The sequence below is a fragment of the Cynocephalus volans genome, chromosome 6 (genome assembly GCF_027409185.1).
Source record: "Cynocephalus volans isolate mCynVol1 chromosome 6, mCynVol1.pri, whole genome shotgun sequence".
In the NCBI taxonomy this organism is placed as follows: domain Eukaryota; kingdom Metazoa; phylum Chordata; class Mammalia; order Dermoptera; family Cynocephalidae; genus Cynocephalus; species Cynocephalus volans.
In genome coordinates, this window is record NC_084465.1 from 108,036,377 (window position 1) to 108,060,383 (window position 24,007).

The following is a 24,007-nucleotide window of genomic DNA, read 5'->3' on the forward strand; positions in this document are numbered from 1 at the left end:
AGTTTCTCCTGCTACTGGTCACCCTCCACACTGCTTCCCAATTGAGCATTTTTTTAAGAAATACAAAACCATTTTTTAAAACCAGGCCACTTTTCTTGCTTTCAGAGTAAAAGTCCAAACTCCCTAGCTAAGCACACGAGGTCACTGGTCCTGCCTGATTCTTTGGCTTCACCTGCTCACGTGCACCCTCTGCCTATGGCATCACAGGCTGAAGGAGGTCAAGCTGTCCCACAACTCTGCTTTCAGAAGTGCCATTTCCTCTACCTGCATTTCCCCATCTCGCTCAACAGCTGAATCTCACTCATCCCTCAACCGTCAATTCATGCAGCACCTCTGCTTAGAAGCTTCACTGATCTCTCCTTTCCTTCCTCCCCCCAGGATAGGTCCCCCCATGGTCCCCATTGTTCCCTACTCACTCCCATGGGAAATCAACCTAGTCCCACTATCATACCTTGGGGTTGGGATGCGATTGGTTCCAACTTCAACCCAGGGACCAAGCACATGACCTGGCCAATCACAGAGCATTTGTACTGGGACAGGGCCAATAAGTGCCAGTGCTGAGACAGAAACTACTGGGAAAGTGACTTGTTCTTTCTGCTTGAGGAGGTAAGCTGATGCAAAGAAAACTTAGGGGTGTGTGACCATCTTTGCCATGAGAGGGGAGCATGGCTGAGAACAAAGCCAACTCAGAAAAAGTAGGCGGGGGTTCCTGAGACAGGGGCCAAGGGCCATGGTCACATCCAGACAAGTAACAGAGCCAGCAGAGAGGCCCAGGGTTCCTGAGAAGTGGGCCAAGGGCCAGCCATATCCCCACCTGCAACCAGATCTTAGAATATACTTATTAGCCATGTGTGTTTCTTTGGGGTGTGTGACTTATCTGCTCATGTCCCTCACCGAATTTCTGATTCATTTAAGAATATTTTCTGCTTTAAATAAATTAAATAACTAAATAAAATTTTTTAAAAAGAAAAAAAAAAGTAGGCAGAGAGGGGAACAGACAGGCAGACAACGAGCAAGAGAGCCAGTGAGTACATGAAAGAGACTGGCCAAGATACTGATGTCTGATGAAATTACTGAGCTCCTGGATCCAGCCATTCCTGAAATCAGAACTCAGAGCTCTCAGTTACTCCAGCCAATCAATTCTCTTTTAAAATTAAAAATAGTTTGAGTTTGGTTTTGGTCACTTGTAGTAGAAAGCATGCTAGACGATATCCTCTCCTCTGTGCTCCCACAGATCCTGATCTAGCTTCCTCAATAGTACTTACTGGGGGGGCCTACTAGATTATGAACTCCCTGAGGGCAGAAAATGTATATCTATTATTCATCTCAATAGCCTTAAAACTTGATGTATCATGGATATCCAAAATAAAGGTCTGTGAAATGAAAAAATGAAGGAATATTTATTTGGGAATTAATGAATGTTTTCATTTATTTTGTTCTACTTTAAGGGCCTTTCTGCCAAGGACTCTTAGATCCTTCAGCATCTGGGCTGCTCCAGATCTACTCCCCAGAGCACTTGTTTTCCAGTTCTCTGAAGTCAGAGATCCTGGCGATAACAGGAAGGAGTCCAGGATGTTGAGAAAGCCCGAGGCCCAGAATACTACTACTACCACACTATTTGCTCACCTGGACTTAATCCAAGACCAAACTCACCCCTGGACCTCTCCCCTGCCCAGATAAGGAGCTGGAGCACCTGGACATAAAGAACCCAACATGTTCCTGTGCCTATCAATTTCTCCTGCTCTGCACCTTTGCTTATGCTTTCCCTCTGACTGGAGTGCCTTCCCTTCCTTGTCTACTTAATTCTTCAAAGCTCAGATGAAAAAATTACCCCCTCCAAGTAGTCTTCCCTGAACTCCCCACGGTGACAAATTCAAAAGTCACAAGAGCCCAGAAAGAGAGAAAAGGAGGGCAGGCTGGCGACCTGGGGAGCACACGCCTCAACTAAGGACCTGGCCTCTGTCCAGTGCCTGCCAAGTGTTGCCACAAGCAAATCCAAGGGACAGAGGAAGACCAGCCTCACTTGCTGGGGAGGCTATGTACTCCACGCTGCAGACATGGTCTTATCATTTTCATCATCACCATGACATATAAACCATGTCTCAGGCGAAATGTGGCCTGAGGTCACCAGCTGACAACTTTTGCACTAGGACTTTGTCCACAGCAGTTTTAGGACCCTCACACTATAGATCATAGTGGGCTACATGTGAATCTGACTTCTGTGCAAGTCCCCGTCTTTGCCAGCTTGGACTCCATGTCTCCTAATTCCCCACTCAGTCCTCAAGGGCTTTGCACTAACTCAAATCTCTTTGGCACCAGCTGCAAACATTCTGCCAACCCCCTCTCATGGGTCTCTGGACGTGCTCACCCATCTAGCTGTCCTCTCCATGGCAGTGATGTCTCCAAAACACACTAGTCGCACCTTGTCACTCCCCTGCTTAAGATCCTTGGATGGCTTCCCCGCCAGCACACACACATATGATGATTTAAAAAGTAAATAACCATGTTTATAAAATGTGCTAATGCTACAAAGGAAAAAACAAGGGGCTGAGGAAGCACATAATAAAGGGAGATAACTTATTCTGGGTACTTGGGAAAGAGTTTTCCGCATAAGTAAAATTCACACTGAGACTTGACAGATGCAAAAGACCCAGCCACAGGAAGAGTGAGTGACTGAGTATTCTAGAAGGAACTGTATGTGCAAAGGTCCTGAGGCAAGAAAGAGCTCGAAGAGATTTAAAAGGGAGACATACAGTGCCACATGAGCAGAGGCAGGGATGATAATTCCTCGGCCATCAGGATGCTGGGAAGATTAAATGACAGTGTGTATGCAATGTCCTTGCCCTTGTGCCTGGCATGTAGTTACTGCTCAACACATAGCCACTAGTCTTATTAAGATGGTACCGTTAATGTGAATAAGGGCTTGTTTACTTCCTGCTAATAGGAATAAGACTGCCCAGTTCACGAGGGAGAGCTAAAAGCCAGTATCAAAGGCTCCTTGGTGACACTAAACAGTTCCATTTCCACTGGCTTATGAGGATCAGGCACTTAACTCAAAAAAGCTTCAAAACTCATTACAGAAAAGACTTTGCTTTCCCTCAGAAGGCAGAAGAGCTGAGAAATTAAATGATGAGAAAGTTGCAAAGGGGTAGCTACATTTAACGAGGTTGTGAGCTGGTGGAAGACTCTCCAGAGGAGCAAGTGAAATTGCGCCCTACGCTTCCAGGACACTCAGAGCTTTCTGGACCCCATTTCAGGGAGAGGAGCTGTGCAGTGGGTTTACTCGGGCCCACATTAAAGAATGCAATCTGGAGCCCAAAATTTCTTCACACAAATCACCACTAGTCCAGCCTCTGCTGACGCAAGACACCATGGGAGACTCTTAAAGTATAGAGTCTAATGAGAAGTTGCCACTCCCCGGAAAATCAGCCCAGAGAGGAAAGCAGACAGGCGAGCAAGTGTACACACAACAGCATTAAGGGGTCTGTGGAGAGCACAGAGAGGAGGGAGAGGAAGTGAACTCCAGTGCAAAAGAGCCAGAGGTGCCACTCCAATGAGCAGACAGGAATGATAACTCCTAAGGAACCCAGGACAAAGGATGACATCCAGAAAATGTAAAGAGGCCCTAGAAACCAATAGGAAAGATGCCCCGCCAGAAAAACCACCAAAGGATGATGTACAAAGGCAGGAAACAGAAGAGGAAATCTGAATGGCTAGAAATCAAGAATAGATCATCAACCTTATCTCATCATTCCATGATGAGATACCATGGTGTACCCATTGTGTTGTCAAAATGTAAATAGATTTTAAGCCCAACAATGCCAAGTGTTGGGAATGTGAAACAATGGGAATTCTCATCCACCTAGCTGGAAGTGAACAATTGGTGCCACCACCTTAGCAATTTTGGAAAGAGCTAGGCAAGCTGAGGACAAGCATGTCTCACGAGCCAGCAACCTCATTCATAGGCACACAGCATAGAGAAACTGAGTCTTGGAGAAGTGCACAAGGATTCTCACTGCAAAACTGTTTGAACAGGGAAAAACTGTAAACAACCTACATGTCCACCAAAGGGAAACAGATAAATGCAACATCGAATAGACATATAGTAAAATATCAATAAGTGTAGCAGTTGAAGGTAATGAATTAGAATGCCATGTATCCGAATGAATAAATCTCAAAAATGTAATATTGATAAAGAATACAAGTTGTGAAAGGATACATAAACAATTACATCATTTATGTGAAGAAGTAAAAAGAAAACCTGCTCATATGTAATAAAAGTAATAAGACCATGGACAGGAAGGATACAGAACAACGTAGAGTGGTTCCCTCCAAGATGGAGGGAACAAGGAGGATTCAGCTGCATTTATAGTGTTATATTTAGTAAATCTGGACGGTGATACACGTGTGTTCATTACACTTTTCTGTGTATTCTGGGGTACATTTGAGACATTTTGTAATAACTTTTTAGGAGCTTAGAAGCAAACAGAACAAAATGTGAACAGCTGTTAATTCTATGTGGTGAGAATACAGGTGCTTGCTATCTCTTTGTATTATTTTTTCTTTCCTTTAAGAAGTCATCACTCTATGACAACTTTGGGAAACTCCCTGGCAGCAGGATCTACTGAAATGGAGCATACACACACCCTATGACCAGCAATTCCATTCCTAAGTGTAGATACACAGAAGGCAGAACTTATATCCAGCAGAAGACATATACAAGAATATTAATCACAACACTATTCATAATTGAACCAAACTGGAAACCATGCTAACATCCATCAATGGCAACAGATCAATAAGCTGTAGTATGTTCACACAATGGAATACTACACAGCAATGAAAACAAAACAACATCACCACTTGCAAAAACATGGATGAATCTCACAGAGGTGACTTTGAGAGAAAGAAGCCAGACATAAACGAACACATGCTATATGATCCCCTTTATGTAAAGTCCTAAAATAGGCAAAACTATGGTATCGGAAATCAGGATAGTGGCCCCCCTTGTGGGAGAATGAGAAGAGGCAGCTTCTGGACTTCTGTTAATGACCCATTTCTTGGTCTAGTACCATTAACAGAACTGTGCCATCAAACTGGACCTTAAGATTAGAGATATGTTATACTTCAGTTTAAAAAATAACCAGAAAAAAAAATCACCCCACTAACCACCACTATAACAACCAGGAGAGAAATGAGGAGGGGGAGAGAGAGGAGAGAAGGGAACAAAGAAGAATCAAGCATGCATATATCTGAGTATTACAAATTACAAAAGAATGGAAACCGAATGGAATAGCTGACTTGCATGACTTGTTAGCTCTTCATGAGAGCCCATGCTGTGAGCACCCTCACCCCCATATGACAGCTGAGTGTCACAGAGGCTCTGTGACTTGCCCACATCATTCAGCCAGGGTATGCCAGAGGCAGGATCTTGATCGAGGCCAGTGAGCCTCCACAGTCCAAATTCTTAACATCTGTGTTGTGTGGCTTCTAAAAATGCACACAGCCCATGAAGCTGTGGAGAACAACAGAAGGGGAAAGCCTTCTCTATATAGGAGGGATTCAGAACCCATGAAACGTGGTACCAGGGAAATAACTAAAATGGCCCAACTTGAGGGACAAAAAATATGTATTCTTTACAGTTTGCTAAAGATGAACCAAGATTGCAATAAACAGTCCTCAAATATTAATGGGAGTGTTTAAGGAGAAGGGAGCAATTATTCTCAATTATTCCAGGATCCTTCTAAGTTGTGGTTTTAATCAGTTTTCCAAAAATGTCAGGAAAAACAGCAGATGTAACAGGGGTTAAGTATATTTAGAAGGCCTTTAGAGCTGGAGGGAGAGATTAAATAATGATGTACAAGTAATCTAACCATTCCAGAAATATTTTGGCCAACATTTAATGCACAGTCAAATGTCTCAAAATTCATGTCAATTACAAAACCAATGGATTCAACGTAGAAACACAGCCCTCAAACTCAGCCTGAAATGAGGGAAGTAGGGGATGCTGACCAATTCTAGATGGGTAACTGGGAAGGCCAGACCACAGATGTGCCCCAAAAATAAAAATAAAAAAATCATCTGTCATCAGGAATGGCTAATGCAAAGTCTTCGTAGCTGTATCAATATCCAGTGGACATGTCAGAGAACTGAACATCTACGAACAATTACCAATGGCAGCACCCTGGAAGTTAAAGTAAGAAAGGTCTGCAGAGAAAGGAAATTGATAACCAAACAAAACTGGTACAACACACCAATTTCTACATAGCTTGAGTTCATTCATCAAAGACATTTGACTCTGTACCTACTATGTGCCGGGCACTGTGACACAGTCTAATACAACAAAGACTCAGGCCAGGCTCTTCTGTCTAACTCCATGGTGTAATGGGGGGTGGGGGGAGACTGTAAATCAGGCAACCATGATGGAGTGTGAGAAAGGAACCCAGAGGAGGGACAGCTCCCACTCTGAATTTAGACAAGGCTTCCTGGAGGTGGCCACTGAGGATGGTGGGACCCGCAAGGCCTATGACCCAAGCCCACAAAGGGGATGCTCTGGAATCCAACCTCTCCATGTGCTACACACAGAAAACATGTAGGATGGAAACAGCAGCAAATATACTTCTAGTTGCTGGCTCTGGATTATCTGTTTATAAGTGACCTTGATTTTTTTTATGGGATTTTAGTTTGATATTATAGAAAAGTCCTCCCAAGAAACCCCCACTGATTAAATACATATATGCTTACGGATATTTATACATATTCCAAATCTGCGGCTCAACAACGTCTCTCTCCCGAGATAATTTTTTTGGCAAGATGACTTTAGCAACTGCTCTCCTGGAAACTATCCTAAGAGACTTTTACCATATTGAAGGGAAACACAAATGTGTGCTGTACACTGAGCCCAATGTCTTTTTCTCGATTAATACATTAAGTACCAGGACTATTTATGCAGCCTGAGTTTATGGCTTCAATCAGCGGGAGCTTCTCCGGAAAATGGCTGAGCTCCTTGTGTCTCCACTGCAAGCAGTTGGGCGCATTTCCATCATCTTCTGGATTGTCTTCACATGAGGGAGTTTCTGGAGGAGTCCCCCTGAGATTTTGCAGCTCCACATAGAAACCTGTAGTAATTGACTTTCTGCATTATGAGCTCCCAGATTTGGACATGCACCTGTGGGGCTTCTGCACTAAGAGGCAAGGCGGTGCAGTAGCATCAGCAGAGTTTGGCTCAACCCCTGGCTCTGGCACTTATGAGCTATGGGATGTTGGGTAGGATGCTTATTGCCCCTGGGCCTTTGTTTCCTCATCTCTAAGACATTTTATATGGAGCTTGACAAGAACCGCATAATGAGAAAATGAACATAAAGCCCCCAGAGTGCATGACAAGCCCAGCATATGATGGCTGGTGTTACTCTGCACATACACGCAGGGCACAAGGGTTCTGCTCATCTACTGCATCAGGCTCACCACCACAAGGGCTTGTGTCCTGGCATCGCTGTGATGAGTGCACTTCTGTGTCCACCTCCTCCATCTCACTACCAACCCCCACACCCCTTCATTTAACAAACCAGAACACGGCGCTTACCATGTGCCAGACACTGTTCTAAGCACGCCACAGTTGTAACCTCCTTTAATCCTCCTAAAAACATCACTGCAAGTGTTGTGGTGTAGGAATAGCCATGACTATTCCTGGTATACAGAAGGGGAAAGAGAAGCACAGAGCAGTCAAATGACTTGCCCAAGGCCACACAGCTAGTAAAGTCACAGGAATCTTCCTTTCCTTTCCTTTTTTAAAAAAAATTTTGACTCTCAGTGCTTGTTACAGCTTCTTACTAAGTTGGCAAAGTCTTATTGAATGAATAAAGGCATAAATGAATAAATTAATGTGTGACTGTCTTCCCACATGCTTAGGATTTCCCAGAAGTTTATATAAGCATGCAGATAACCTATGTGGGCAGCACTCCTAGCTCTACAAATGGCCCCTAAGGTAGCCTGGAGAGGTGGGTGGCTCAGCAGAAGAGAGAGGCTTCACCTGTTCCCTGCTTGCCACAGCACCAAGGATGAGGAGTTGGCTGATGGAATTAATGTAAATGCCCACCAACTGGGCAATGGCTAACCAGTCTATACTCATCCATCCCCAGAATGCTCTGCAGCAGATCTCCTGTGAGAAGCCATACTCATAAAGGCTGAAGGCTAGGACCCTGCAGACCACCTGTCTGGGCGCAGATATCAGCCTTGACACAGCTGAGCAAAGTGGCCTCAGACAAGCCACTGCACCTCACTGTGCCTCTGTTTCCCCATTTGTGAAGTGGGATAATGGTAATAGTTCTCTACTATTATATAATAGTTTTCCTACTGCAAGGAAAAAGAGGTATGCAGTAGGCAGAATAATGCATCACCCCAAGATGCCCAGAACCTGTTCTAATCCCCAGAACCTGTGAATATGTTACTGTACATGGTAAAGGGGCCTCTGAAGAAGTGATTATGATGGAAAGATTATCCTGAATTATCTAGATGGGCCCAATCTAATCACACTCCTTAGAAGCAGAGAACCTTTTCCTGCTGTGGTCAGAAGATGTGACTACAGAAAAATGGTCAGAGAGATGCACAATTGAAGGTGGAGGAAGGAGCCACGAGCCTAGGAATGCGGGAAGCCTTTAGAAGCTGGAAAAGGCGAGGAAACGGATTCTCCCCTAGAGCCTCTAGAAAGAAATGCAGCACTGCTGACACCTTGATTTTAACCTGGTGAGACCTGTGTGGGACTTCTGGCCTCCAAAACTGTACGATAATAAACGTGCTGTTTTAAGCCACTAGATTTGTGGTCATTTGGTAGGGCGGCCATAGGAAACTGACAGAGGATGGGTAGAAGGTGAGGATGCCTCTGAATTGATTCTGCTTTCCTCTCTATTTCCTCTTGTAAGATTTATTGCCCACCAGAGAGCCCTGTTGGCTCTTCAAGCATTGCGCCTCCTGCAGGAAGCCAGCTCTGCCTCCCCCTCTTCTGTCTTCTCTAGACAGCACTAGGTTCCTTCCTCCAGCTCACATGGCTCCTCAGTGACAACTGATTTACTTGTTGTTCTCCCCATAAAACCACCAACTTCATGAGGATAGAGATTGCACCATAATTCACCTGTCTCCCCTGCATTCTGGACACATGAGCCTCAGCATGCTTCCAGATGTCCACTTGCTCCCACCTCCGCGCCTACCCTCCACCAGGTCCTGCCCTCCCCGGGGCTACACTTCAAATGGCACCTCCCAAGGAGCCAGAAAGGAGCTTTCCATGGCTCAGTGAGTACCAGTTGGTTCCTCTGCCACACACTGGTCTATGTGATTTTAATGAGGATTTTAATGCATAATTTCTCCAACGAGTTGAATTATCTGTGACTCTGCGGAAGGCAATTTGCCTTGCCTTAATGCCAGATGAACTTTCAGAGACCGAATCTATTATCCTAGAAAGGAGTGACAGTTTTTCAACTCTCATTTGCTCACTGAGCAATAACATAGACTTTCAATAACAGCATCAAAATTGAGACCTCTACCTATGCCCTCATGCCAGTAAAATCTATTTGGACAGGGACCTCGCCAGCTGACTCCCTCAGACCATTGCAGAGCCATCTTCCTGACTCCAAAAGCTGCCTGGGCCTCTTGCCAATGCTGCAAAAAATATTCAGCCAAAAGGAGAGTGAGACCAACCTCCTGTGTCACCCTGAAAGTTCTTCTACTCACTTTTCAAATTTAGATATTTTGAATTTGTGCTGAGACCCAGTGAAATGAAGAAGAAAATAAAAGGAAAACTTTTTCATTTAATTTCTGTTCATTTATTCATGAATCCAGGCCATGAGGATCTCGGTATGTCAAATTCCATTACAGGAGCTAGGGACAGAGCATGAACAGAAACAGACCCAGGCCCTGGTTCACAAGCTTCCATGTGCAAATACTTAAGTACACAAAGAAGTCATTTCAATTAATGGCACATATTGCAAAGAAAATTAAAGCAGGGTAATGGGCTATAGAGTGACTGAAGGGACAGCATGAATGAGGGGGGTCCGGGAAGGGGAAATCTGAGCTGAGCCCTGAAGAATTGAAGGAGTTGTTTATGCAGAGACCTGGAAAGGGCAATTGCAGGCAGAGGGAATGGCAAGTGCAAAGGCCCTGAGGTGCAAGTATCTTATGAGGTCAGTGTGGCTGGGTGGAGAGGGAGAGAGGTGGGGCATGAGAAGAGGTAGGAGAGGGAGGGCACCTCCATATCAGGGGACTCCCTGCAAGCTACACAAAGAAGTCCCCATTGTAAGTGCCATAGGTGCCACAGGAGGGTTTCAACCTACCGTGACACGATGTGATTTATGTTATATGTACCTCACTCTAGCTACAGTGTGGAAACTGGACTACAGGAAGGCCAGGGGGACAAAGAACAGCCACTGCAGGTGTCCACACCAGACATGACAGTGACTTGGGTTAGAATAATCTAATCAGGGATGCCGGGCAGCAGATGAACTGGGACTATCTTCTGAAAGTAGAGACATAGGACGTGGCATGCTGGTTTTGGATTGGTGGAAATGTGCTCTCTTATTATCTCAGTCCTGCTCAGTAATGTCATACACACAAGTGCCACCCCTGTGAGGGTCATTAGAGCTGACCATAAACATTATGGCTCACCTTTGGGGCACACAGAAGAAGTAGACTCCTTTGTTCCCTTGGCGTTAGGCATGGCCACATAACTTGCTTTGGCCAATGAAATATGAGTGGGACTGCCACGTGTCACCTCCAGGCAGAAGCTTCTGGGGCCACTGCCTGCTTTGCCTCTTCTCCTGTGTCAACACACATGGAGATGGAGCCTCCAACAGCCTGCACCCCAACACTCTGATGAGCATAGCCCCCAGCCAACCCACGGCAATCATGGAAAGTCAGTCAAATATACCTTTTTGGCTTTGGTCACTGAGATCTCAGCCTAACCAAGCCTATCCTGACTGATATAAGCCCCACACCAGTGAGATGTAAAAGTTAATGAGTAACATTAATATATATCTATTGTGGCTTAACTCAGCTACAAAGGAATAAACTTCATCGAGCGGTGGGCTGATATTCAGGCCAACTACTTACTGTAACATGCATTGAGCCCGATGTGGTACGTGAGGGCATGGATACCTCCAGGGGGTGCTCTGGGCATCCTGTGCACTGACAATTACATGTATGCGTGGCATAGCAAAGCAACAGGAATTCTCTGATACAGATAAATGTTGGCCCTACAAACTATACAAAGTGCTAATTTTATCAATTAAAAAATGTTCAAATTGGGGTTAAGATTACATTTTAATTCTAAAGCTGGTAAACAATCACCAGTGATGGTATTGTGGGGGTAATATATAGAAATACAGGCTAGAAAGATAATCATCTGACAAATTAAAAAATGAATAACGTCCAAGTCTATGGATTCCGGAATGGGTCATTTAATGGGTCCAAGGCTTGGAGCAACAAGGCATGCAAAATTCAAGCAACCCAAACAGAACCTGACATGGTAACAGGACTTAACAGATCTGCTCAAGTTAAGATGTGATCATCTTGAGACAGGGACATTATCTCGGATTATCTGGGCCCAATGTGATCACAAGAGTCCTTACAGGAGGAAGAGGGTCAGAATCAGAGAAGGAGATGCAACTACGATGACAGAAACAGAGGTCAGAGTGATGTGACCTCTGTCTTCAATGACACAGAGGACCACAAGCCAGGAATACGGGTAGCCTCTGCAAGTTGGGAAAAGCAAAGAACAGATTCTCCCCTGGAGCCTCCAGAAGGCACTAGCCCTGCTGACACCTTAATTTTAGCCCTTTGAGACTGATTTTGGACTTCTGACCTCCAGAACTGTAAGACAAATTTGTGTTGTTTTAGGCCTGCACATTTGTGGTAATTTGTTATGGCAGCCACAGGAAACTAACAGACAACGTGAGATATTTCACCATCTGAACCCTCTCCGTTCAGCCTGTGCTAGAACAGCTCTCTCAGCAAGAAGCAGACAGGCCAAATTCACTGAGGAAGGTGTCATGGAAGGGCTGCTTCAGTGGAATGCTTTCTGCAAATGAGAGTATCTGACATAATAATACTTTGGTAAGGCAGAATTTTGTTTTATGACATTTTAAGACACTCTGGATGGGTCCCAAGATTTGTATGAACGTACAAGTCATTAGATTAAATCAGTATATAATTTCCCCCCTTCTTTTCAAAAGAATGATTGTACTCCTTGCTATGAACAAGTGTAGAATGTATAAGTCTTCCATGTGTATGGCTTCAACTCCATTTTTCTTCAACAGAAAAATGAAGGGCAGATCTATTCTGGAACTGAGACAAACCTGCTTTATAACTATTAAATTAAAATCCAGCAGACCTTGACATGATCAGATTTCTAATCTGGTTTAAACACAGAAATTATAGACATGTAAACAGAATGGTTAGTAAGAGTAGTTTTCCCTGTGGAATTCCCAAGTGCTGGGAGTGGGTTACAGAAACTCTTGCTCTGGTTTTCTATGATTAAGGCCAAAATAAATCCTAGTAAGGTGCCTCTTGAAGAGAGAAAGTAGGAAATTCATGCTGTATGGAATCGATTACATTGCTCTGTTGATACCATAGAACAGCAGTTCCCACACTTCCTCATGCACCAGCATCACTCGGACAGCTTGTTAAACCCACATTGTTGGGTCTTGGGCCCCAGAGTATGTGAGTCAGTAAGTGGTGGGGGGGGGGGGCCTCAGAATGAGCATTTCTAACAAGTACCCAGATGATGCTGATGCCACTGGCTAGGGGCCAGGCTTTGAGAACCATCACAGTTGAGGGATCACTCTCAATACAATGCCCAATTTCTTACATGTCCTGAGAAGGGTCATGACTCTACCTCATCTGACTGAACTGTCCCTGCCAAGCTACTTATACACTGAAATTGTTGAAGTGCCTCTGCCTCCTACCTGACTCTAAGCCAGGGGTTCCCCAGCTTGGCTGATACTGGAATCACCTAGAGAGCTATCAAACACCTCGGAGCCGAGGCCTCCCTCTAGACCGATTAAATCAGAATGGGGATTGGGGGGGTAGGGTGGGCAGTACTCAGCGGTTTTTAAAGCTCCCCAGGTGATCCAAAGTGCAGCCATGATGGAGAACTGCTTCCACAAGCAAACATGAGGGGTGACTAACTGATACCACCTGGCTCAAGCAGACAATCAGCAGGGCTCTACACCAGGCCCAAACCCAGGTTTGTCTCCTTCAGTGCTGGCCCAGCCCCTTGTACAGTGACATACAATAGATGCTCAGATTTGCCTGCTGAATGAATACTAATTAACCAGCAGGCCTATGGAGGACCAGCACCTCCTTTCTCCAGGGTACTTGGATGAATACGTGGATACAAATTATGTCATCATAAATCATTAACCTTCACGAGGAGCAAAACCTTATAATAAAAGAAATTCCTCTCAGAAAATTCCATTCCACAGTCGTGAGTCTAAAAGATCATAATGACAACTGTGGATGAAAACTAGAGTGAAATGTTTTGGTCTAGAACAGAGTCAGCAAACTGTGACCCCATAAGCCAAATCCATCTGCTGCCTATTAAAAATAAAATTTTACTAGGACAAAGCCATGCCCATTGTGTCCCTATCATCTATGGTTGCTTTCACTATACCAGCAAAGGTGAGTATTTCCTGCTGAAATGGTATAGTCTGCAAAGCCAAAAATATTTACTCTCTGGCCCTTTACAGAAAAAGTTTTCTAACCACTGCTCTAGAGAAGCAAGAGGACATATACAAACAAAACATAATGGCAATTGTCGTTAGGTATGGAATTATGAAACAAGAAAGGAAGAAGAAACGATCTGCCTTGATGTAGGCAATAGTGAATGGGCTGTCTGGCTTCCCACTGGGGGCGGTACCTTGTTTCCAATGGCCTTTTTGGGGGGGAAGTTGTAGGCCCTCACTTGAGGGTACTTGTTTTGTAACTTGTGGTGCAAACTCCTAAACTCCGTATACCGCCGATAGACATTCCATTCATCATCTTTGATTCGGATGTAGACCTATCAAGAAAAAGAAGAGAGAAAGAAAATGTCAACTCCTCTGAAAACCCCCATTACAAAGGAGTAGGATTTCGGCAATGCTCCACCCACGAAAGCCAGTGCCACCGGAGTAGGGGCCACATCTGTCTCAATCGCCACTGGATGCCAAGTGTCTGGCACAGAGTAGGGCCTCAGTGGTACTGACTGAACAAATGGGTATGCAACAGAATGACTGGGTCAAGCAGGTTACAGGAACAGCATGCTGTTTGTCATTTTCCCAACATCAACAGAGATCAACAGCCCGATTAATAGCAGAGATACATTTTTCATGTTTTTGTCCCATACATATTGTAGAACTAACAGGTTGCTGGTGAGGAGCTATTCAACCTCCCTGGCCATTTGTTCCCTCATCTGTAAAATGGGGCTGAGAACAGCATCTCCCACCCAAGGTGATATGGAGAAGCTATTGGTATATAGGCAGTGCAGCTATGCGGGGATCATGCAGACCACCATACAGATGAGGTGCAATTTGATTTGGGAAAGGAGGGAGGGGCCAGAGTTGAGATCTGCACAACTGGATGAAATGTCACATCCAGATGGGATAAGCACAACTGGGACATAAAACTCATTTTAATTAAGTTGTGACTTTTAGGAGAATACTCTGGGGATACAAAACATAAAGGCTGGTCCATCAGCTTTTTACAAGCCCTAGTGCCTTCCAGGGACACACAGTAACTACATCACAAGGAAAAATAGAGAAGAGGGAGAGAGATCAATGCATTTTAAAAAATTACACAGGTTAAGAACAGCTCAGAGAGTAAAATCCCCAATAATTAATGGCTATTGTAATTTACAATCAGTAAATGTCAATACACAACTTAAAAACCTCTTTAACCGTACAAATAGGCATCTCTAATGTGAGTGATAAATTCTGCCTCTACATGAAAACCACCCATCATTCCTAAATGCAGATTTTATATATCTGAAGTTTGGTAAGGAGATTATCAGGATCTCTCACACTATCCTTGTGAACAAGAGAAAGAAAGGAAGACTTATACCAAAGAATTTCAATTAACAAACAGACGTTTCCAGTGGAATTAGATGAAGAAACAGAAGGCCTATCAAGTTGATAGAAGCCCTCAAGCTAAGAGGAATAGTAAATAAATCAGATGACAGACATCAAGTGATCTTGACTGGCCTGAAGGATCAGTCTAATCCAACAAGACAAAATTCAAGAAGATCAATGTCAGAGCCTACATTAAAATCCAAAGAACCAATACCATAACTTATAAGATTGGGGAGATATGGCACAGCAGTGGCCTGTGGGACAAAGACTTATGTATTTTAATACATTGAAGCTAAGTGAATAATGTAGGAGGGACACCAAAAAAAAGCCCATAATATCTCAGACCTCATTAAAAGAAATAGGATAACGTCTAGAATAAAGGAATTGAAAGTCCTGCTCTATTCTAAACTGACTAGACCAACTTAGTTGGTTTTGGGTTGCCACCTGTTAAAGATGAACTGAAATATGTTCAGGAAGACCCAGACCACTTGCTACTCAAAGTGTGGTCCAGGAACCAGCAGCACTGTTATGATGTGTTAGAAATGCAGAATCTCAGAGAATCTGAGGCTCCACCCAGATGTACTGACTCAGAATCTGCATTTCAACCAGAACCCCAAGTGATTCATACACAAAGTCTGAGAAACACTAGGCTCTAGAAGAAGATTTGCAACCAAATATGAGAAGAAAGATGTAAAACACTGGAGGATAACGAGACTGAGAAGGGTGAAGGTGGTAGAGGTCTCCAAATTCCTGGAAAGGCTATAATGAGGAAGAGGAAAGACCAACATGATGTGTCCTGGGTGATTCCAAGAAGCAGACCTCTGGCAGGTAGAAACTAGTGGAACATCAATTTCAGGAGAGAAGAACTTTCTAACAGCTAAAGCTACACAAAGAGGAAAAGGTATGTCTTGAAAAATTTCTTGGTGCTAGGTATCTAAGCAGTGCTGGATAATGACTGACAGAACTGTTGTCACAAATATGCAGATATTTGATTTATAACAGTGAAGTTTATATTGGACACCAAAAGCCTCTGCAAGGGCTTGGCTAGTTATGGAGAACTGGGACTTCAGGCTCTCACAGTCTCCACAGACTGAGTGAGACATGACAAATCAGTAGCAAATAAACTCATGGGACTTTAATGCAGCATATCTGAGGCATTCTCTGAGTCCTCCTAAGTGACAGCAAGTGCTAACCACCCAGCATCCATTTTTCCCCAATACTGCTGAGGATGGCAACATGCTCAGCCAAAAGACAAATTTTTTTTTTTTAAAAGATGACTAGTAAGGGGATCTTAACCCTTGACTTGGTGGTATCAGCACCACACTCTCCCAAGTGAGCTAACTGGCCATCCCATATAGGGACCCAAACCTGCGGCCTTGGTGTTATCAGCACTACATTCTCCCAAGTGAGTCATGGGCCAGCCCTAAAAGACAATTTTTTAAACAATGTTTCCCTGTTTCCCTTGCAGGTAAGAGTGGCTAATGAGATATAAGCAAAAATCATTGTTTGAGGGCTTCTGGGGCTTCTAAAAAAGATCTGACTCAGCTAACAAGCGCCTTTTTTTTTTTTTTTTTTTAAATTATTATTTTATTTATTTATTTATTTTTTTGAATTTTATTTTGTCGATATACATTGTAGCTGATTAATGCTCCCCATCACCAAAACCTCCCTCCCTTCTCCCTCCCCCCCTCCCCCCCAACAATGTCCTTTCTGTTTGTTGTATCAACATCAAATAATTGTGGTTGTTATATCTTCTTCCCCCCCCCCCCCGGTTTGTGTGTGTGTGTGTGTGTATGTGTGTGTGTGAATTTATATATTAATTTTTAGCTCCCTCCAATAAGTGAGAACATGTGGTATTTCTCTTTCTGTGCCTGACTTGTTTCACTTAATATAATTCTCTCAAGGTCCATCCATGTTGTTGCAAATGGCAGTATTTCATTCGTTTTTATAGCTGAGTAGTATTCCATCGTATAGATGTACCACATTTTCCGTATCCACTCATCTGATGATGGGCATTTGGGCTGGTTCCAACTCTTGGCTATTGTAAAGAGTGCTGCGATGAACATTGGGGAACAGGTATACCTTCGACTTGATGATTTCCATTCCTCTGGGTATATTCCCAACAGTGGGGTGGCTGGGTCGTATGGTAGATCTATTTGCAATTGTTTAAGGAACCTCCATACCATTTTCCATAGAGGCTGCACCATTTTGCAGTTCCACCAACAATGTATGAGAGTTCCTTTTTCTCCGCAGCCTCGCCAGCATTTATCGTTCATAGTCTTTTGGATTTTAGCCATCCTAACTGGGGTTAGATGGTATCTCAATGTGGTTTTGATTTGCATTTCCCGGATGCTGAGTGATGTTGAGCATTTTTTCATATGTCTGTTGGCCATTTGGATATCTTCCTTAGAGAAATGCCTACTTAGCTCTTTTGCCCATTTTTTAATTGGGTTGCTTGTTTTCTTCTTGTAAAGTTGTTTGAGTTCCTTATATATTCTGGATATTAATCCTTTGTCAGATGTATATTTTGCAAATATTTTCTCCCACTCTGTTGGTTGTCTTTTAACTCTTTTAATTGATTCTTTTGCTGTGCAGAAGCTTTTTAGTTTGATATAATCCCATTTGTTTATTTTTCCTTTGGTTGCCCGTGCTTTTGGGGTCATATTCATGAAGTCTGTGCCCAGTCCTATTTCCTGAAGTGTTTCCCCAATGTTTTCTTTAAGAAGTTTTATTGTCTCAGGGTGTATATTTAAATCCTTAATCCATTTTGAGTTGATTTTAGTATACGGTGAGAGGTATGGATCTAGTTTCATTCTCCTGCATATCGATATCCAGTTATCCCAGCACCACTTGCTGAAGAGGCAGTCCCTTCCCCAGTGAATAGGCTTGGTGCCTTTGTCAAAGATCAGATGGCAGTAAGTGTGTGGGTTGATTTCTGGATTCTCTATTCTATTCCATTGGTCAGTGTGTCTGTTTTTATGCCAGTACCATACTGTTTTGGTTATTATAGCTTTGTAGTATAGCTCAAAGTCAGGTAGTGTTATGCCTCCAGCTTTATTTTTTTTGCTGAGCATTGCTTTGGCTATTCGTGGTCTTTTATTGTTCCATATAAATGTCTGAATAGTTTTTTCCATTTCTGAGAAAAATGTCTTTGGAATTTTGATGGGGATTGCATTGAATTTGTATATCACTTTGGGTAGTATGGACATTTTCACTATGTTGATTCTTCCAATCCAAGAGCATGGAATATCTTTCCATCTTCTTGTATCCTCTCTAATTTCTCTCAGCAGTGGTTTGTAGTTCTCATTATAGAGATTTTTCACCTCCTTGGTTAACTCAATTCCTAAGTATTTTATTTTTTTGGTGGCTATTGTAAATGGGCAGGCTTTCTTGATTTCTCCTTCTGCATGTTCACTATTGGAGAAAAGAAATGCTACTGATTTTTGTGTGTTGAAAATTGGAATTATCCCATGTATCTTCTCAGACCACAATGGATTAAAACTAGAAATTAATAACAAACAAAACTCTGGAAACTATACAAACACATGGAAATTAAACAGCATTCTACTTAATGACATATGGGTCCAAGAAGAAATCAAGCAGGAAATCAAAAAGTTTATTGAAACTAATGAAAACAATGATACATCATACCAAAACTTGTGGGATACTGCAAAAGCAGTATTAAGGGGGAAATTTATTGCATTAAATGCTCACTTCAGAAGAATGGAAAGATGGCAAGTGAACAACCTAACACTTCACCTTAAAGAACTAGAAAAACAAGAACAATCCAATCCTAAAGTTAGCAGGCGGAAAGAAATCATTAAGATCAGAGCAGAACTGAATGAAATTGAAAACCAAAAAACAATTCAAAAGATCAACGAATCAAAAAGTTGGTTTTTTGAAAAGATAAATAAAATTGACAAGCCATTAGCATGGCTAACAAAAAAAAGAAGAGAGAAGACTCAAATAACAAAAATTAGAAATGAAAAAGGCGATATTACAACTGATTCATCCGAAATACAAGGAATCATTCGAGACTACTATAAACAACTATACGCCAACAAATTTGAAAATCTGGAGGAAATGGATAAATTTCTGGACACACACAAGCTCCCAAAACTGAACCGTGAAGACGTAGAAAATTTGAACAGACCAATAACAATAAAGGAGATTGAAGCTGTTATCAGAAGGCTCCCAACAAAGAAAAGCCCAGGACCAGATGGATTCACAGCAGAATTTTACCAAACATTCAAAGAGGAATTGACACCGATTCTTTACAAACTATTCCAAAAGATTGAAACGGACGCAAATCTCCCAAACTCATTCTATGAAGCAAACATCATCCTGATACCAAAACCAGGTAAAGATATAACCAAAAAAGAAAACTACAGGCCGATATCCTTGATGAATATAGATGCAAAAATCCTCACTAAAATACTAGCAAACAGAATACAGCAACACATACGAAAAATTATTCATCACGATCAAGTGGGATTCATCCCAGGGATGCAAGGTTGGTTCAACATACGCAAATCAATAAATGTGATACACCATATTAATAAACTCAAACACAAGGACCATATGATCATCTCTATAGATGCTGAAAAAGCATTTGATAAAGTTCAGCACTCATTCATGACAAAGACCCTCTATAAGTTAGGTATAGAGGGAAAGTATCTCAACATAATTAAAGCCATATATGACAAACCCACTGCCAATATCATCCTGAATGGGGAAAAGCTGAAAGCTTTTCCTTTAAGAACAGGCACTAGACAAGGATGCCCACTCTCACCACTCCTATTCAACATAGTGTTGGAAGTACTAGCCAGAGCAATCAGAGAAGAGAAGGAAATAAAGGGCATCCAGATTGGAAAAGATGAAGTCAAACTGTCCCTGTTTGCAGATGACATGATCCTATATATCGAACAGCCTAAAACCTCTACAAAAAAACTGTTGGAATTGATAAACGATTTCAGCACAGTAGCAGGTAACAAGCGCCTTTTTGTTCTTCTTCCTGACTTTTTTTTTTCTTTCTTAAACACAAATGTGGTGACTGGAGCTCCAGTCTTGTGATCATGAGGTGATCTCGGGCACGAAAGCAGGAAATCGGAAGAACTCTGGGTCTCTGAGGACATTATGGAGCTACCACACCAATTATTAGATTAATCACTCAAGACTTTTTTTTTTAACAAAAGAAAAACATTCACCTCTAATTTATTTAGGCTAATGTTTTAGGGGTCTTTTATTAGCAGCTGAATGCAATTCTGATCTGATACAACCTGAATGGACCATATCTGCTTATGGTATATTCTTACACAAGTCCAAAAATACCCCTTGGAGAGTGGCAACTTCAATCACTTGTCTGATCATCTTGCATAATACTAATTATCTAGATCAAGGTAGCAAACTATGGCCCATGAGCCAAATCCAACCACACCCATTTATTTACTTACCAATTACCTACAGCTTCTTCTGCAATACAACAGAGACCATACAGCCTGCAAAGCTGGAAGTATTTACTTTCTGGCCCTTTACAAAAAAAAGTTTGATGACCCCTGATCTAAATATTCAGATGTCCTCATTACGGTTATTTTTTCACCAACATATCTGAGATCCAGTGAGCAGGGGGCATTGCTCTCCAAATCTTACCAGCCACTCGGTGAGCTACATTAGCCACCGGAGGCCCAGGAATCCATAGTGTGCCTAAGCTTCTCTGGCGATTCTGATGAGTGGTCAGTTACAACCTATTCGACCTTTCTAGCTATTTGTTTCCTCATCTGTAAACTAGAGCTGATAACAGCACCTTCCACCCAAGGTGGTCCAGAGAGCATTCAGGTCTATAAGCAAGGCAGCCCTGCCTGTGATTATGCAGACTACCATATGGATGAAGTGGAATTCCATGTGGAAGGAGTGAGGAGGCGACGGTCAAGATCTGGACTCTCAGTTATCAGCCCAACTGAACAGATCACTTCCAGATGGGACAAGCACACCTAAGGCTAAAACTTCTTTATTTTAACCAAGTTCTGACTCTCAAGAGAAAAAAGGGTACAAAACATGAGCACTGTTTTGTCAGCCATTTATGGCCCTAGCACCTTCCAGGGACATGCAGCAAGTACATCTCAAGGCAAACCAGAGACATGGAAAAAAGATCAATGCGTTTTTAAACATTACAGGAGTTAAGACAGCTGTTTTAGTCCATTTTGTGCTGCTATAACAGAATTACCTGAGACTGGGTAATTTATAAAGGAAAGAGGTTTATTTGGCTTACAATTCTGGGACAGCTGCATCTGGCATGGGCCTTAGGCTGCTTCTACTCATGGCAGAAAGTGGCAGGCAGCCAGCGGGTACAAGCAGATCACATGGCGACAGGAAGCAAGAGAAAGAGAGGAGGTGCCAGGGTCCTATAAACAACCAGCTCTTACAGGGGAACTAATAGAGCGAGAACTCACTCACTACCCCTCCTCCCCCAGGGAAAGCATTAATCCATTCATGAGGGATCCGCCCCCATGACTCAATAAGTTTCCAACACTGCCACATCGGAGATCAAATTTCCACATGAGTTTTGGAGGGGACAACACATTCAAACTCCATCACACAGCCCTAAGGGTAAAGTCTCCAATGATAAATAGCTATTGTAATTTGCAATCAGTGAATGTCAATAGCATCTTGCAAACTTCTTTAACATAACAATAGAAATAGGCCTCTCAAATGTGAGTGTTATATTCTGACTACGTTTTTCATAACATGCATTCAAGAGCCAATAGTTGTCACTCTGTGGATATGATAGTCCCAGTCCTATTTCTCCAACTGTTCTTTCTTTTCATGTGGGCACCTTCTTTTCTGCTGACACTCCACCTCTGCCCTCTGTATGCTTCCACTCCCAGGTCTCCATGTTTCATCTTTAGGCCTATATTTTCAGTCTGCATCTCTGACATGAACTCCAGGTCCAGACTCGATTTCCCACAGGTACCTAAAACTCCTTGTGTCCAAATCTGGATCCAGGATCTGCCCCACAAACCTGCTCCTCCTCCTTCTGGGACTTTGTTCCTGGTTGCCTATGTCAGAAATCTGGGCATCAACTTTGACCAGTCCTGCTCTTTAGCCCCCACATCCAACTACTGAATAAGAGGGTCTGCCAATCCCACCTCCAAAACCACCTCCAGATTTACCCCGACATCTGCCTGGACACCACTCTCCTGTTGGTCTTCTAGCCTCCCCACTTTACCCTTTCAGTCCATGTTCACCTTTCCTACTTAAACCCCTTCAACAACTGCCCTGCTCACGCCAATGACTAGGTTCCAGGAAAGGTACATGGACAGCTTCTGTGAGTTTGGAAGACTTCAGCATCACCACGACCATCTAATTTTAGGGTTCCCCTGGGTGGTGTCAATTTGCCTGCACATCTTTAAATATTCTATAAAATGTTCAGATCGGAGCAAACACCCTGTCCTGGAAACAGCATCCCTTGGCCCTCCAACTCTCTCTTAGTTGTATCCCCTGCTACAGGAAACAGCAAATATTTAAGAACTCAGAACTTCAGAATGCCAGGATCAGAAAGGACCTCGGAAGCCATTAGTTCAACCCTTCCTTTTACAAGCAATACGACTAGGGTGATAAATTCCCCCATCCCATCCCATATTCTCCACATTGAGAAGGTGTGCCCAAGTTTGGAGCTACCTGGACCGAGGATAAGAATCAACATCCCAAGGAGAGGGACCATTATGGGCATGACAACCAGGGCAGGGAGGGGAGAAAGAGCTTCGCAGAGGAGAAGAGGAGATCTGGTACATAATGATGTGATCAGTCAGGAGATGCAATATACAGGGGTGGGTAAGAGCACAGACTCTGCAGCCCAACTCCCCGATTCAAAGCCTGGCTCTGCCGCACACCAGCTGTGTGCCCTGAGAGCGTCACTTAACTTCTCTGTGCCTCCACTTCCTCCTTGGTGAAATGAGGATGATAATATTACCTCCCTCATTGGGTCTTGGGGAGGATGAAATGAGTTCACACATACGAGTATAATGGGCTTAGAACATAAGATGCCATTTAAGTGTTTGGTAAACCATTAAAAATGTAATCTCATTGGTTAGGTTGTGTGGAGCCACGGCTAATGTCTGAAATCCTGTTGACATTGCCAATTGTAGCACTCTTAATCCTGTTCGTCATGCCAATTGTAAAGCTAGGCAACCACACTAGTTGTCGGGCTCTTTTACCCGCTGGCAATCCTGTACTGACTGGGCCAACTGCCAACCCAGCGCTGGGCCTGGAGCCCACACATGCCAGGCTAGGTCACCAGACCCTTTCACGCAGGTCTATGAGCTAGGTAACCAGCCAAAAGGTCCTTGGAAGCCATAGGTTGGAAAGTATGGCTGTGCCGGGCAGACACCCAAGGCGGACACCCGAGGCAGACTAAAACTCCTCCCCCCACCCCCCAGAACACAAGAATAACAACAAAACTAAAAAGATACATTGGTGCACATGTGCCCTAACTACACACACACAATTTGCTTTCAAAGAATGCTGAACCACACCCAACTGGATTCGAGGCAAGGGCCCTGACCAAACTATTCTATTTTCCCAACAGGATGCCACTGCAAAATGACAGAGGAGGGTTTTTGAAGTCTTGATCTTGGTGATGAACTTGAATGTTAACCCCCTGCAATGGTTTGAATACTGGAGATTAGGCTATAGTGGGACATCAAGACATTCATATTTGGCTCATGAACTGCAGTGGTGTCTCAGAAGTCAGTACCTGCACCACCTACCAGTTTCATGATGTTAGGCAATTTGCTTCTTTCTGAGTCTTAGTTTACTCATCTGTGAAATGAGTGTAATAAAAAAAAAAGATACATGAAAGCATTCACAAAATGCTCAGCATTCCCTAAGTGTTAGCTATTGCTGCTTAGCTGCTGCTGCTA

At 43.1% G+C, this 24,007-nt stretch overlaps 1 protein-coding gene across 3 annotated transcripts in view; it reads right to left on the bottom strand.

Moving 5' to 3' along the window:
* SNX29 (sorting nexin 29) overlaps positions 1-24,007 on the bottom strand; it is a 573,196-nt gene that overhangs the window by 82,579 nt on the left and 466,610 nt on the right. For all 3 annotated transcript variants that reach the window (XM_063099603.1, XM_063099601.1, XM_063099602.1), the window contains one exon: positions 13,904-14,044. In XM_063099603.1, coding sequence (XP_062955673.1) covers positions 13,904-14,044 — 141 coding nt within the window. The remainder of the gene's footprint in view (positions 1-13,903; positions 14,045-24,007) is intronic.